The sequence below is a fragment of the Boleophthalmus pectinirostris genome, unplaced genomic scaffold (assembly GCF_026225935.1).
Source record: "Boleophthalmus pectinirostris isolate CB_2022bp ecotype Guang Dong unplaced genomic scaffold, ASM2622593v1 HiC_scaffold_3, whole genome shotgun sequence".
NCBI classification, from domain to species: domain Eukaryota; kingdom Metazoa; phylum Chordata; class Actinopteri; order Gobiiformes; family Gobiidae; genus Boleophthalmus; species Boleophthalmus pectinirostris.
In genome coordinates this window covers 24,343,997-24,359,733 of record NW_026571299.1, presented here as the reverse complement: position 1 = coordinate 24,359,733, position 15,737 = coordinate 24,343,997, and the positions used below count along the sequence as shown (strand labels likewise).

At 39.6% G+C, this 15,737-nt stretch overlaps 1 protein-coding gene across 1 annotated transcript in view; it reads left to right on the top strand.

The window, feature by feature from the left end:
• Positions 1-15,737, top strand: part of LOC110171260 (low-density lipoprotein receptor-related protein 1-like) — a 363,394-nt gene that overhangs the window by 207,529 nt on the left and 140,128 nt on the right. Inside the window, exons 21-23 of the mRNA XM_055160387.1 lie at positions 3,165-3,344; positions 7,144-7,341; positions 10,544-10,789. Coding sequence (XP_055016362.1) covers positions 3,165-3,344; positions 7,144-7,341; positions 10,544-10,789 — 624 coding nt within the window. The remainder of the gene's footprint in view (positions 1-3,164; positions 3,345-7,143; positions 7,342-10,543; positions 10,790-15,737) is intronic.

The window sequence follows — 15,737 nt, the reverse complement described above, 5'->3', positions numbered from 1 at the left end:
ACTGGGAACCAAAGTTCTTACTGGTGAACATCCCGCGTTCAAACCATTTAAGTGAACCCATGATGTGTCATTGACAGAGGCTGTGGATTTGCCACCAAATTAAAAACAAGGCCATATGAAAGCAGATGTCAGTGAGGAAAATAACAATCATGGATCGCATCATCAACACCAGCGAGCATTTGTACAAATCATTATTTATCTGCGACAAGCTCTGCTACAACATCTGCTGTGGAGAAGGTGGCATTGATGCCCAATTCATAAATGTAACCTTACCATGCGAACATGGACATAGCAAATATTTGTTCTCATCCGCTCACCAGTGCACAATCTTTTTGTCACTTGATTTCGCCACGTGTGACCCTCATAAATCTGCTGATGTCTACTGTGTCATCATGGTTCGCTTGGAAAAAAGTTTTACCTGGTTCCCGTCAGAAACCAATTTTTCGGTTCCCAAACGCTCTGATTTTCAGAATGAACAGGTCAGTCAGTTTGAGATTAGGTGCGGGAACCGGCACAGTTCTCTGTCGGCCTGAAAACGCTAAGAGTGTGGACAAGACCTCTGTATTACACTGTAGAAGACAATGAGACTAAGAAAGAGAGAGACAGAGAGATAGATGGAGAGAGAGATACATACTGGACCTGTGACAGAAACAACAACCTGTGGAGACTACAGTGATGAGACACATGCCAGCTGCACCACACATAGAGATAGATTGATAGACAGAGAGATAGATTGATTGACTGATAGACGGATGGATGGATAGATACTTGACCTGTGGCAGTGACAGCATCTGTGGGGAATACAGCAACAAGACACATGACAACTGCACCACACAGAACAGCAAGACAACCTACACTATATTACACTGTACAAGAGAATGACAGACAGAGAAAGAGACAGACAGAGAGATAGATAGATTAGTAGTGGACCTGTGATGGGGACAATGACTGCTTGGACCACAGCGATGAGATGCACAACAACTGCAGCACACACAGAGTACGGGCAAGACAAGCAATCTATAACAGTAACAGTCATAGAGATAGAGATAGATAGACACACACGCAGACAGATTAATAGAGCGGTAGATAGATAGATATAGAGACAGAGGGAGAGACAGAGAGACAGATTGCTACTGGGCCTGTGATGGAGACAGAGCAAACTAACTGCACCACACAGACTCAGTGACAAAACAAGAAAATGTGATGTGAAGATAATTTCATGTATATGTTTAATTAGTATTTGATTTAATTTGGTTCTTTCTGAGTGGCATTTCTGTGCAGGGTTTGCTTGTTTCTTCTTGTGTCTTGGTTGTTTTCTTCTTATCCTCCAGGTTTCCACTTCTACCTAAACTTGCGCAATAGACAAAGATCTCACAGCAATGTAGTCCTGAGCGAGTCGGCTTCTACAGTGTGGGGCCCTGCTCCTTAACCCAAGCACTATTACACTGCTTAGTTTAATCTGATGGATTGGTCAGATAGTTTAGCCTATTCTTTATGTGAAGGGACAATGTACAGAGACATTAAGCTTATGAAGAGATATGTTCCGCTCCAGATTATGGCTAAACAGTAGTTTCCATCTGCAGTCCCTGATTTGAAGGAATAAATTATACAATGAAATTACAATGCAGAGGATGGATATATATTAGTACATTTATATAGACTTAGAGACTTAGATTTAGACAAAACTTTACTGCTCCACAAGGGAAATTATTTGGGCACAGGAGCTCACACATCACAATATAATATAATAACAAAGAGTAAAAATATAAATGGTAATAATAAGTAGCAAAAAAAGAGCAATACTTATATAAATTTAAATGCACAGTAAAAATAAAATAGAAAAATAAGTAATAAAATCAGCTTTATACAAGAAGTGACGGCACACATGGCACATTTCAAACAATTCCACAATTTACTAAACAAAATCACAAAAATGCAACATTAAAATCCAAGGAAGGTTAAAGGTGCACTGTGTAACTTTTTGGTTGGGTGTCCGTTACCTGCTTGTTTCTTTGTATATGTTATTGCTATGCCTGGAAAGTTCCGCAGTGTGACATTAAACAGCTCTACCTTACATTTCTTGAATTACATTTGGTTTTAAAACCTAGTATAAGAGGCATTGTGACTGTGAGTGGGGTCGCCTCTCCACAGATCTGACCTGTAACTTTGTCTGGTTTGGTCTCCATGAAGATAGAAATGTTAAAGCCGTACTGTGAAACATTCTAGACGAAGCAACGGAGAAAACATTTGACAGACCTTCCACCAGAAAAGTTACACCATGCACCTTTAAGGCTACAATTGAATAACAAAAGTGTATATGTATCAGAGTATTACAATGAATTAAAATAACTACATCACAAAACGTTGTTAAAAAATCTTTTAAGAGGTTAAATATTTGTTTTAGTGTGAAATAAGTTGGGGGAAAACGTGTTAGACTCAAAACAACACCCCGTTTGCCAAATAAGAAATCAACACATGCTGCATGAACCTTTATTTTGGTTTTATTACATAAGCGGTAGACTAGCACATGATTCACAGCTACCATTGTGTTTTGTTTCATTCAATTAATTATTGTAAATATGAGTTCCATTTAGTGGGGCTGTAGTTGACTAAGGAGACTGGCTAAAACTATTACAAATCAAAACTATTACATATCTCTGTGTATTTGACCCAAACTGCACTCACAAGACTACACCTGCAGGGGGAATTCATGCAAAAACTACTATTTATGTAGAAAAGAAAGTACTAGAAAACTAAATATTTATATAAGAACAGATTAAATTTGTCAAGCATGAGTTTAATCTGACTTTTTACATATAAATACAAAACATATAAAAACTTGTTATCTCTTTCACTTCTCCCTTCTGCTGCTGTCTCATTTAAATCCTTATAATCCAAATAAAATGATTAGTCAACTCATGCATTTTTTGTTGCCTTAAATTCCTTGAGCTAATTAATTAACAATTCATGAGCAAAGGTCTAGAGCTCTACCGTTAAGACTATAATTTGCTTCTAATGTTAAATACTCTGTGAGGCGTTTAAATGCAATAAGTAACATAATTGTTTCTATATGAGTGAACTGATCAAGATTATTATTTTAATTTATTTCAGACATCACATCAGATCCTTTTTCTCTAATTATAAACATATGTTTCCTCTCGCAGCTCGTCCTCCCGGGGGCTGCCACACAGATGAGTTCCAGTGTCGGATGGATGGGCTGTGTATCCCGTCTAGGTGGCGCTGTGACGGGGACACAGATTGTATGGATCTGAGCGATGAGAAAAACTGTGAAGGAGTGACTCACATGTGCGACCCGGCCGTGAAGTTCGGCTGCAGGGACTCAGGTGAGGAGCACTTCAGGACACAAAAGCACTGGATATAGATTAGATGTGTTAAAGGAAACTTGGTTCAAATTATACTGTTATACTGTTATACTGTTAAAGCAGTAACATAGATCATTGTTTCCCAAAGACTGTGTCGCGACCCTCAGGTGGGTTGCAAGAGATTTTTTTGGGTCACCTTGTCACGATCTGCATGTAGGTCTGCAATATACATATACATACATCTCTGAGCAACCCCACTCCTCACTTTTTCAGCAGTTGTATGTGGGAAACATTGATTACTGTTTTTCCTTGTTTAAAACTTGAGTAACGTATTTTTTGGACTATTAGCGATCAAGCGCAAGGAGCGAGCGTTTTTATTTTTGAGCTTATAGTTTATGCAAATTGACCACGTGGCTTTAAGTTTAGTTTCTGTAAAACGTAAACAAATGTGCGCAAAGCTGCGTTAAACACATTAGAACTCAATGCATATTTGAGTCCTCCTCATAGGAAGTAAAAAAGGCTCAAGTCTCAAGTGCTGTCCGTTTGTTTCACTTAATGTGCCTTATGTATGAAAATAGATGAGATAACAATACTTTGTTTTTTGGCGCCGGCGGCAATGAGTAAAAGACGCAAAACTCCGGTCAGATCTGCTCACATTGCGTACGTGTTTACGTCACATACATCCCCCCCGAGCGTCATCACCGAGCTGCCTGGCATGCATACCCAATCCAATTCCACACACTTGTGCATCACGGTATACACGCAGATTTCCTCCTGAAAACACTCGTCTAAACGGGGAATAAAAAGTGAAGACGCTACGCCACTTTTGTGTCTTCTGTTAGAACTCTCATCATATAAATGTAGCCTTAGATCAGGCATGTCCAATCTATGGCCCGTGGATCAAATGCGGCCCTCAGACAATTTTTTCTTGACCCTCAGGCTTCCAGGTGAATTGGCCTAAATTACCTTGCATCAATTAAAAATTTACTTTTATCAGCATAGTTTTGATAATCTACCTTGATTAAGCTAATATTTAATATTGTTGGGTTTTATGGATCTCAGCATAAATAGACTGAGAGTGATGGCTCATTCTAACATGTTAAACATGCACATATTTCCATTATTCACTGTATTGAGCACCGATCTACAGCTCTCGATCAGCCCTCTGCTTCATCTGTGTTTAGAGATGTGGCCCTTGATGAAAAAAGTTTGGACACCTCTGCCTTAGATTGTAGATATAGTACCTGTAGTTATTTGGTCATTATTAGAATTAGACCTGGTGTTTTTCACCCGCATAATGGGTGCGACTTTGGTCTTAATTTTCATTTAAGTGGTCTTAAAAAGTCTTAAATTTGGGGTAGTCAAACCCGGGGATACCCTGTATATAGGACTTGTATTATAATCTAATTGATATTTTTAGTATTATTATAAATCTCCCTCCCCAGTCCTGTTTATTTGTTGAAACTACAACAAGTGTGTTTTCCTTGTGCAGTGAAACGCTGAGCTACAAAATGCAGAAGAATGGAAAACCACTGCGAAGGATAAATTGTTATTTGTTGTTGTGATGGCCTTTTTCTGTGACTTATGGTTGTCCTTGGTGAAAAGTCTACGATAAATAAAACATTATGCATTTTATAGTGAACATTTACAATATAAAAGTACTCAGTAAGGCGAAGGTACATATGGAAGTACTATTCATTATGATACTTTGTTACTTGTAGTAGCTGCTTTGGACTTTTCTATGACTTCTACTATGACGTGGTGAAAATGGTTGATGTGAAGTGCTTTGAGAGTACAATACGTAGAGGTGCATAAAACTGTATAACCCATGGCCACAAACTCAAATATATCACTTATGAATCTAAAAAGCCTATTTTCTGTCTATAATTGTAGAAAATATGAGGTATTTCAGCGGTTTACACATTTGTTTATACGCTGATATGGCGTAAACGTGATTTTGCTGTTGCCGAACTATCTGCGTGTTAATGCAGAATTAAAGTGCCCAAGAGAGGTTGGACTACTCATTTTACTAAAACACAGTTAAAATCTTTATATTTTATATCTTTATATTTATATCTTTATGATTTTACTAAAAATATACAATTCATTTTCTGAATTTGGCCATTTTTAGGTTTAAAATATTTCTTCCTGCTTGTAAATCATGACATCACACTTGGGAATAGACCTTTTCCACAACGGCTGGAAGTGCTGCCATGTAGGGTTTTTCTATGGCAAAATACCTGTGGAAATGTCTGGCGTATTTTCCAGCAGCTTTATAAATCTGCCCCATCACCAAATCTTCATCCAACAAGGTCGACAAAGGATAAACATTCTAACATGAAGAATTTATCCACAAATATCAAAGGAAGAAAGATGAAAATTTAAAGGAAACAATGACCACACATTAGTGACACACTGAACAAAACTAACATTATGGTCATGAATAAAACATAAGTAATAAGTAATTCATTAATAAGTAACTTGTTCACTCAAACTGATTCTAGAATTAAAATTAAAAATTAATTTCATGATGTAGATATTAGCATAGATAGATAAATTTGTGCAGTTTAAATGCTACAGATATTCACAGATTACATATCCAGCATTTAAACTGCACAAATCTCTCTGTCTATGCTAATATCTATTAGCCTGATTCATCAGCAAGTTTCACTTCATGGAAACTGTCTGACCTCGCAGCATTAGGATTTGTTCGCTCGACAGTAGGCAGGCACTTTTTATTATTTAACCTTTCGCTGCTATTTGGTCGTGACGCATGTAATGGCTAACTGGTATATTAAGCTTTTCCCAAATCCTGCAGGAAGAAGGACAATGACATTTTCCCCTTAATAAAATTCACCAAACATTCTCTTTGTTCCGGCTTTAAATCCTCGATTTCAGCAATCGTTGCCAACACAGAATATATGGCTCTTCGTGGATGGTGCCTGGACTCGTACTTCCGGGGTTTTTGCAAAAAGTCTAGTGTATTCCAATTCCTGACCTACTCACTGGAGGCACTAGGTGGCACCAACCTGGCTAAATATCTACATCATGAAATAGATTTTAAATTTTAATTGTAGAATCGGTCAAAGTCACTTATGTTTTATTCATGACCATAATGTTAGTTTTGTTCAGTGGTTCACTAATGTGTCGTTGTTCACCTTTCAGTTTTCATCTTTCTTACCTTGATAGTTGTGGATAAATTCTTCATGGACAGAATATGTCCTTTGTGGACCTTATTATTTGGTGATGGGGCAGATTTATGAAGCTGCTGGAAAATACGTGGGACATTTCCACAGATATTTTGCCAAAGAAAAGCATTAAAAGGAAGTGATGTTTACCCTACATCGCGGCACTTCCGGCCGGTCTATTCCATAACTGTTATCTAGCCACCATCTTGTACTATGGACCAAATCTCCCCAAACATACATAGAAATTCTGATTTGACAAATAAAAATGTAAGAAAACACCATAATTGTGTTGAAATAACGTTCAAAGTATCAGAGAATGTGTTTCTTGTGTAAATTATGCTGAACTTTAGGACAGAATTCTCCCACTCTTTTGGAATTTTCAACATATTTTTCTAATTTTCTTCACAAATTGCTTCTTGATTTGTGTAAAACAAACTGTAAAAGTATAATTTACTTTTACAGCAGGTATTATCCCATCAAATTAAGTCAAAATTTAAGAATCACCCCAAAAAACAACAAAATAACTGTCGCACAACAACACACAACAGTTAGTCTTAGAATTCTCACTGACTATTGTGTGACATTATGTAATCTTGACCATCTAAACCCTCTGTGTGTGTGTGTGTCCTCAGCGCGGTGCATCAGTAAGGCGTGGGTGTGCGACGGGGACAGCGACTGCGAGGATAACTCTGATGAGGAGAACTGTGAGGCTCTGGTTTGTAAACTGTCTCATCACGTGTGCGCCAACGACTCCACCATCTGCCTGCCCCAAGACAAACTCTGCAACGGCAAAGACGACTGCCCCGACGGCTCCGACGAGAAGCTCTGTGGTATGAGAACGCATGCTCTAAAGTCAACCAAAACACCTCACAAATATGTATGTGTGTAGAGCTGGGCCATATCATCAACAATGAGTGCTTAAACATGCGCTCCGAGAAACAGGATACTCATGTTTTTAGTGCTGTTAGAATTATCCTGGACATTTAGAGTGGTTGCTATGGTAACTATGGCACAGATTTGGCAAAGAGCTAAACATGTAGCAACTTTTTTTTAGGTTTTTCAACAGGTTTCTAACAACAAAAAAGAAGACGTACATTCAAGTAAAAACATAAGATTGTGGAGCTCTGTCACAGTTTCAGTAAAAGGTTTTTAACAGTTGAAAAATACAACACAGTCTCACAGTGTCAGTTTACTTCAAGAGCAAACAGACACAGAAGGGAGCCTGGTGTTCAAAAGTGGTTGTATTAAACATTAGGCTGCTTTGTTTTGTTTATAAGTATGAAATAGTTTTACTTAAGACATCCTGGTAGGAGTTTGAATTGTTTTGGTAAAATAACTGCTCCTACTGTATCTGTTACTTTAGTTTCGCACATGCTCAGTACAGGTAGTCAGGCTGGCGCCACGTAGTGCCTCCACTCAATTTCATTACTCTCCAGCGACTAGGTCAGGAATCAGAATACAAACTCAAATTCAGAGAGGGCCAAAATCAAAAACTGGGATTAAGTCGTGGGCCAAACTAAATATATCTATTGAAAAATGTCAACATTTGTATGTTTTCTCTTGTTTCGAGATATGTATTAAACCTTTTCTTATTAAAATAAATGTTTAATAATAGTTTTGCTTAAACATTGAATACAGAAGAAACTTAATATAAAATAATAACATTTAAAATAAATTATGTCTGTAGCCGACGGGCAGCTCTAATACAGATTTGATATGCTCTTGCTGGCCAAATATAATTATATCGCAGGCCAAATTTGGCCCCTGGGCCTGAGTTTGACATGTCTGCACTAGACGGTTTGCAAGAACCCCGGCAGTTGTAGATTATGCACCGGCCAGTCAGCTGTGAGCTGTGAAGCCATGATGTCAAACTCGTTGCACCCGTCTGTGTCCCATTTGTGGAACAGCACAACAGTAAACAAAGCATCGAGATGGATGTAGACGAAGAGAAACATTCTGTGATGGCAACAATCCCGAGATCGAGGATTTAAAGCTGAAACAAAGAGAATGTTTGGTGAATTTTATCAAGGAGAAGGACGTCACGAACAAATAGCAGTGATTGGTTAAATTAAAAAAGTACTGCATCTGCATTCTACAGTATCCTGAATATTCTCAGAAAAAAACAGTGTGAGTATCCTGGTTTCTCATCATTGGGATACTGGCTTATCCAGGAGACTGAAATCAGAATACTGCATCTACATGGACATAAACATAACCAGGATTTCTCTAAAAAAATATATATATTATTGCAAATTAATGAACCATTGGATTTAAAAAGCGCCTTTCAAGACACCCAAAGAGCTTTACTGTGCATTCTTCATTCACTTCACACTGGTGGTAGGATACTATTGTAGTTACAGTTGCCCTGGGACAGACTGACAGAAGCAAGGCTGCCATTTTGTGCCATCAGCCCCTTCGACCACCACCAACCTTCACATCACATTCATACCAGGCAATGTAGGTGACGTGTCTTGCCTAAGGACCCAAAGGTGAATGCACTAAGCTTAAAGCATAAAGAAAAATGTGGAAGCTTGTTCTCAAAAGCCCTGTTTGCATGGGATTAGTATGACCAGTGGACCTTTAGTGACTTGTAATAACTGTGGAGGAGCCTGAGATCTTAATCCTGTGCGAATGATCCATGTCTGTAATTTGTAAAGTAAAAATTCCACCTCAAATGACTTACTATATTTCCCCCAAACACAGTGATAAAACTAGTCCCGTGCGAATCTGCATCTCAGCGCTTGTTGTTGTAATTGCACCTTTTCTATCCCTTTTTCTTTCTTTCTGCGTTCTTTTCTCTTTCAATCTCTGTGTCAGTGTCAGTCAAATAAAATCATTTACAAACTTCGCTTCTCCTGTGCAAATGTGTAACACGGAGGTGGAGCGGTAATTTGCTAATTACTAGACGTCCCCAGGTTGTACTTATCCTGTGCAAATAGGGTTTAAATCAGCTTTATTTTCTTTTTTATTGGCACTTTATGCAGCATTTAATAATGGTTTAAAATAAAATAAGCATAAAATACAAGTTTAGAATAATTTGATGATTGACAAATGACTTTGCCAAACAAGTGCAAGGTAAAAACTGTCAAAAAACACTGTAGTCATTTTTCATTCACTAATTTGTGGGTGTGGGTATATTTGTATCGCCACAGCTGCCCTGGGACAGACTGACAGAAGTGAGGCTGTCAGTCTGCTCCCTCTAACCATCACAGTCAGTCACACATTACATATTTAATAAAAACAACAATACATTATAGTAGGATTCAAACTTTTGGGTTAGTGGCTGATCACTCTACCCACTCTTCTGCGGCTGAAATTTTTGATCTTCCTCTCATTTCTGTTTACATAAGTAAGTTCAAACGGCCCTCAAAACTCTTCTAGTACCATATTTTCTGGGCTATTAGATGTGCTCTTAAGCCTCTAACCGCATCAAAAAACGACCGCACGCCCTGCAATACAGAGCGCCCTTTACACGAATCCACTCGGGTGTCCCAGCACGACTTCAGTAAACTACAAAGCCGCACCACCCACAGAACACGCAAACACACACGGAGCAGACAGCGACCGCACAGCGAAAAACACCCACAGCCACACTCATCACTCCATGCGGACAAGGCACGAAACGAAGGAACAAACCGAAAAAGCGAGTTCAATGTGCCTTTCTGAGCCACAACTGAACAACTGAGTCACTGTGAACATGCCAACAATCCAGCGGTCCCAGACAGCACCCTCCTTACACGCCACAACTGAACAAAGCCCAGAGTCACCGTGAACGCGACAAACAAACAAAGTCCCACTGACCCATCCAACTGTTGTGTTTCCTTTAAAGTCCAGTGCGGTTTATTTGGGAAAAAAGTTCGAAAATAGACCATTTAATGACAGTGTGTCTTATAATCCAGAGCGCCTAATAGGCCAGAAAATACGGTAGTTTCAGTTTCTCAGAGCTGTATGCTGTATGTTAAAATATGTAGTGATGTTTTTATTTTGGACTTTGCAGCTCTCATTCTAACCATAGACATGTCTCTTTTCCAGACCTGTGCTCCCTGGACAACGGCGGCTGTAGTAACAACTGCACGGTGGCTCCAGGAGAGGGCGTGATCTGCTCCTGTCCTCTGGGGATGGAGCTCGGGGCGGACAATAAGACGTGTCAGATCCAGAGCTTCTGTGCCAAACACCTGAAGTGCAGTCAGCGCTGTGAGCAGGACAAGCTCATGGTCAAGTGCTCGTGCTACGATGGCTGGGAGCTCGAGGCCGACAAGGAGAACTGCAAGAGCACAGGTCAGAGGTTCCAGGAGGGTTCAGATGATTTTAACACTGAATAATAACAATAAATAATAATAAAAGTAACACTGTAGAAAATGGGGAATCATGGGGGAAATGCCAGTTTGAACAGGTGAGTTTTTAGATGTGATTTGAAGAGCTGCAGTGAGTCCGAGTTCCTGATGGGTTGTGGGAGTGAGTTCCAGAGGGAGGGGGCAGCGGTCCCCCCAAGGTCTGGTGCTTTGTCCTGATGAGCGGAGTGAGGAGGTTGGTGTCGGCTGATCTGAGGCGGGTGGGACAGAGCAGACAGAGGAGGTCGGTGAGAGGGAGGCGCCAGGTTATGGAGGGACTTGTAGGTGATGAGAAGGACCTTGTATACACGCATCAAGAATCTCAGACTTCCGGACATTGTGCAATGCATACTGGGAAGGATTTTCCGAAAAAGTGAGCATCAAACTGCCATGTTTGTTTTCCCAGTGGGATGCGTCTATTGACAAAGCCGATCTTTTCTAGTCTTTTGAACCATATCACTTTTGTTTCTGGTTCTGATATTGTCATATTTTAGTTTTGGGATTCAGACATCGTTAATTGTGTGGTTGTTGGATCCTAACAGTGGAAAACGGCTCGAGAAATTTGTTTGCGATCTTCATAAATGCAAAAGGGAATAAGATCTGTGTGACTGTGTGGAGCACCAACAAAGCGGGATCCCGTTTGTTAAGCGAGAAGTGCAGAAGACAAACAGACTGAGCTCGCACTTTCTTGTTCTTGTAGTTTTACAGCAGCATTAAGTCTTGGTCTCTTTGCAGTGGAAGGTGTTTCTTGGTGAACAGTTGGTGCCTTTTGCTTTGGCGTTGACTTTTTAAATTCGTAGCCGAGGTTGAGCGAGGGATCGGAATTTTGCTTTGTTGGCGCTCAACATACAAAATGTTCTCTGCAAACTCAGGATGATTTAGGCAGTCAAAGGTTTCCTTTTTGGTCCTTCCTGTGGATCAATCCTGCCCATCGCCTTCACCTTTCACTATTTTTCAGTTCCATTGGGAAGGAAAACAGTTTGAACAGAGGTTTGCAGTCACACATCTGATTCCCTTTTGCATTTATGAAGTTTGCAAAGAAATTTCTCGAGCCGTTTTTTCGCTGTTAGGATCCAACATCCACACAATTAACGATGTCCGAATCCCAAAACTAAAATATGACAATATCAGAACCAGAAACAAAAGTGAAATGGTTCAAAAGACTTGAAAAGATCGGCTTTGTCAATAGACGCATCCCACTGGGAAAACAAACATGGCGGTTTGATGCTCACTTTTTCGGAAAATCCTTCCCAGTATGCATTGCACAATGACCGGAAGTCTGAGATTCTTGATGCGTGTATTGGATGTGGTATTGTAGCGGGAACCAGTGGAGTTGCTTAAGGACAGGAGTGATGGTCTCTGGAGCGGTTGTGGGTGAGGAGGCGAGCGGCAGATTTTCGAATGTATTGCAGTTTTTTGAGGTGGGTAGAGGGGAAAGCGTACAGGAGGCTGTTGCAGTAGTCGAGTCTGGAGGAGATGAAGGCATGAATGAGTAGTTCTTGCGGTGGGCTGAGGGAGGGAGGAGCGGAGACGGGCGATATTGCGAAGGTGGAAAAAAGATGTTTTAGTGATGTGACTAATACTGGGCCAAAGCTGTTGACTGGGATACAGAATACACACTTCTTCAATACTTTATGAAGATGTGAGTCTGCTGGATCTCTCTGAGTTCATATGGGGGAGATTGGCAGGTGGATTAGCCAATCAGGGACACGCACGGTCCATTCTTATCAAAACAAATGGAGCACTTCGTACGTTCTGGTTCTGGAAATAAAATATCCATAAAATCTGTCATTTTTCCTTAGACCTTTTCAAAGACATGGCAGAGGCTACGCAGCTATGTGGTGACTAATATCCGTAATGTGGTTGATTTAAGACCAAAATGCGCATTTAAAAAGCAAGGTTCTGTGGAATCTTTTAATAACATAGAGATTTATAAAGTTTCAGAAAGAGATTTAAAATTAAATTATAGGCCTTGTGGTCATTAGTTACCACAGAGCTGATAAGCCCTGAGCTTTCAAACTTTTAATATCATTTTATGAGAAAAAATGAAATGGAAATTACTTCTAGAACCAGGGGGTAGCGGTCACTGCTTATGAGGAAAAAAGAAAGGAAAAGGACCAACACTAAGGAGGTAAACTAAAAATTAAAGTCTGTTCATTAGATCAGTCTGATGTGACAGTAATGTTTGCACGGTGACCAGACGTCCATGTGTATAAAAAACCCACAGAAGTCTGATTGTGGACTTGCCTGGCAAATAGAATACGTGATTGCATTGCCTGCTGCAGCACTGAAATAGAGACAGATTCAGTATGAAAATGTGAATGTGGTGTTTACATAAGGCTGTGACTCAGGGCCAAACGGTAGCACAAAAACAAAGCCGGATCACAGAAGAGGTTTCTCAGGCTCCTGTTGTTTCATGAATACAGATCGACTGAAGCCATCATGAATTATTAATGTAGAACCAAGTGTCCATTTAAATCTCTTTTGTCTGAGCCACACAAGGAGAAATGTGGAATACCAAATATTTCAACTTTCTTCTCATCTCTGACTCAAGTTATTTTTATTTAAATGATTCTCAGAGTTTTTTGGGGATCACCCAGAACTGTGCAAATGATCCAATTTCAATCATGATTACAATTAAAGGTGCACTATGTAACCTTTCTGGTGCGGTATCTGCCATCAGCTTGTTTCCATGGAGATATATTTTCTTTGAATACAGGATATGCCTAGAATTCCACTGCTACTACTTTAGCATTAAGCTTATGTATGCGCATGGAGACAAGGTACAGGTTAGATCGCTGGAGAGGCAATCCTACTCAGTCTGAATACATGTTTTAGCCACAGACTCGGTAAGGAAGTGAGTGTGACGTCACCCATAGTGTTTGGTTCCAGACAAATGAAGCTCATCGAAGCTAACGATAGGGGGCGAATTTGGACTTACATATTTGGAATTCTGACCCACGAGTATAGCATAGCAACCAAAGAGCCAATCAGGACCGAGGTTGTTGAAGACGTGTACTGTATGTAGTAGTGGTGTGACAAAAATATTGAAATATCGATATATCGTATCATTTAATGTGATGATACAGTATTGATATCGTGGGCTGCTGTATCGATATATCGCCAAGAGTATTTTTTGGTTTATTTTAAATTATTTTGTTACAGTGCTACAGTTTTGCTGCTTCAGTTCAGAGGGAGGAAACTCATTTATGCAGCACATTTGACATTTTCACTATTTTGATGATTAAAATCTGTGTTTTTCATATTAACTTTGCACAGAAAGTGGTTTAACAAAGACTTTTAGTATCACAGCTATGATTAAGGTTTTATTTTTTACTGAACCCTATCGAATTGTTTTGAAATATATCGAATCAAATTGAAAGTGCAATGTAATGAGGTATGTATCGTATCGGCAACTTCTTAATGATACCAAGCCCTAGTATATAGACAGTGTTGGGAGTAACACGTTATAAAAGTAACAAATTACTATAATGCATTGCTTTTTGCTGTAATGCAGTAATGTTACGGCATTTACAGGGGAAAAAGTGGTAATATTTTACTCCTTACTAATGTCAGTAACGCGCGTTACAATGCTTTTTTTTAAACCTGGACTGAAGTGGTGGGTTTTTCATTTTTCTTCATACAAGTTCAGTAAAATCACTGCGATATCAGCAGCGGTGAAACGCCAGGGGTGCACCCGCGTAGACCGTGAGGACCGGTGCAGAACTCCACGCTCCACGGAGCTAAACGCAGCTGATGCCTGATCATGCTCGGGGGTTCTCTCAGGGGTGGGCCTAGATTCCAAGTTCTAGTCCAAGATTAGTCCTGGTTTGGTCCTGGTTTACTCTTGTTTTAGACATGGCTTAGTCTTGGTTTACTCCTGGTTCAGTCCTGGTTTAGACCTAGTTCAGTCCCGGTTCAGCTCTGGTTTAGTCCTAGTTTAGTCCTGGTTTAGTCCTGGTTTAGTCCTGGTTTAGTCTTGGTTCAGTTCTGGTTTAGTCCTGGTTCAGTTCTGTTTCAGTCCTGGTTTAGTCCTGGTTTAGACCTGGTTTAGACCTGGTTTAGACCTGGTTTACTCCTGGTTCAGTCCTGTTTTAGTCCTGGTTCAGTCCATATACGGCACAAAAGTTCAGTATTTTCGCAGTTATTTTGATAAGAGTAACTTAAAAGTAATGCAATAGTAATGTAATGCCTTACATTTTAAATGCAGTAATATTGTAATGTAATGAATTACTTTGAAATGACAGTAACAAGTCATAAATAACACATTACAGTTTTAAAGTAACTTGCCCAACAGTGTATATAGACATACTTAACCTGCTAAGCAATGCGTTACAAAAGGAACTGAGCTTGGGTGTGATTCAGCTCCACTGACTCTGGATCCAATTCAGTTTCTAGTGAAAAACTGTCACCCTGCTGCACTGATCCGAGTTTACTACACCAGTTTTGATTGACAGCTAACTAAGCAACCGCCTTCTGCCAAATCAGTCGAATGCTAAGAGTGATGCCACACTCCTTCGTCCTCTTCTTCATACAATCTATGGTCACACCCCAACAGAAAAGTTACACAATGCACCTTTAAGTGACGATTAAGTAACTGTGATTTTATTTATGACCCAACTAAAAAGAATGATATTTGTTTTCTATAATTAAAAAAACATACTACCACCTCTGTATAATCAACAGTTATGTCCACCATTTTAATTAAAAGTCCTTCATAGGTCCAATCCATCAGTTGACAGGTATAATATTAAACCGTATTTCATCTCCCATCACTACTCAGTGTGTGTTGAAAGTGCAGATTACTGGTGCAGACGCCTGTGAGCTGCAGATAACTCATATTTACACAGCTTTTAATTAAGCAGGATTACAGATTTAAACCAGGCTTTGATTTA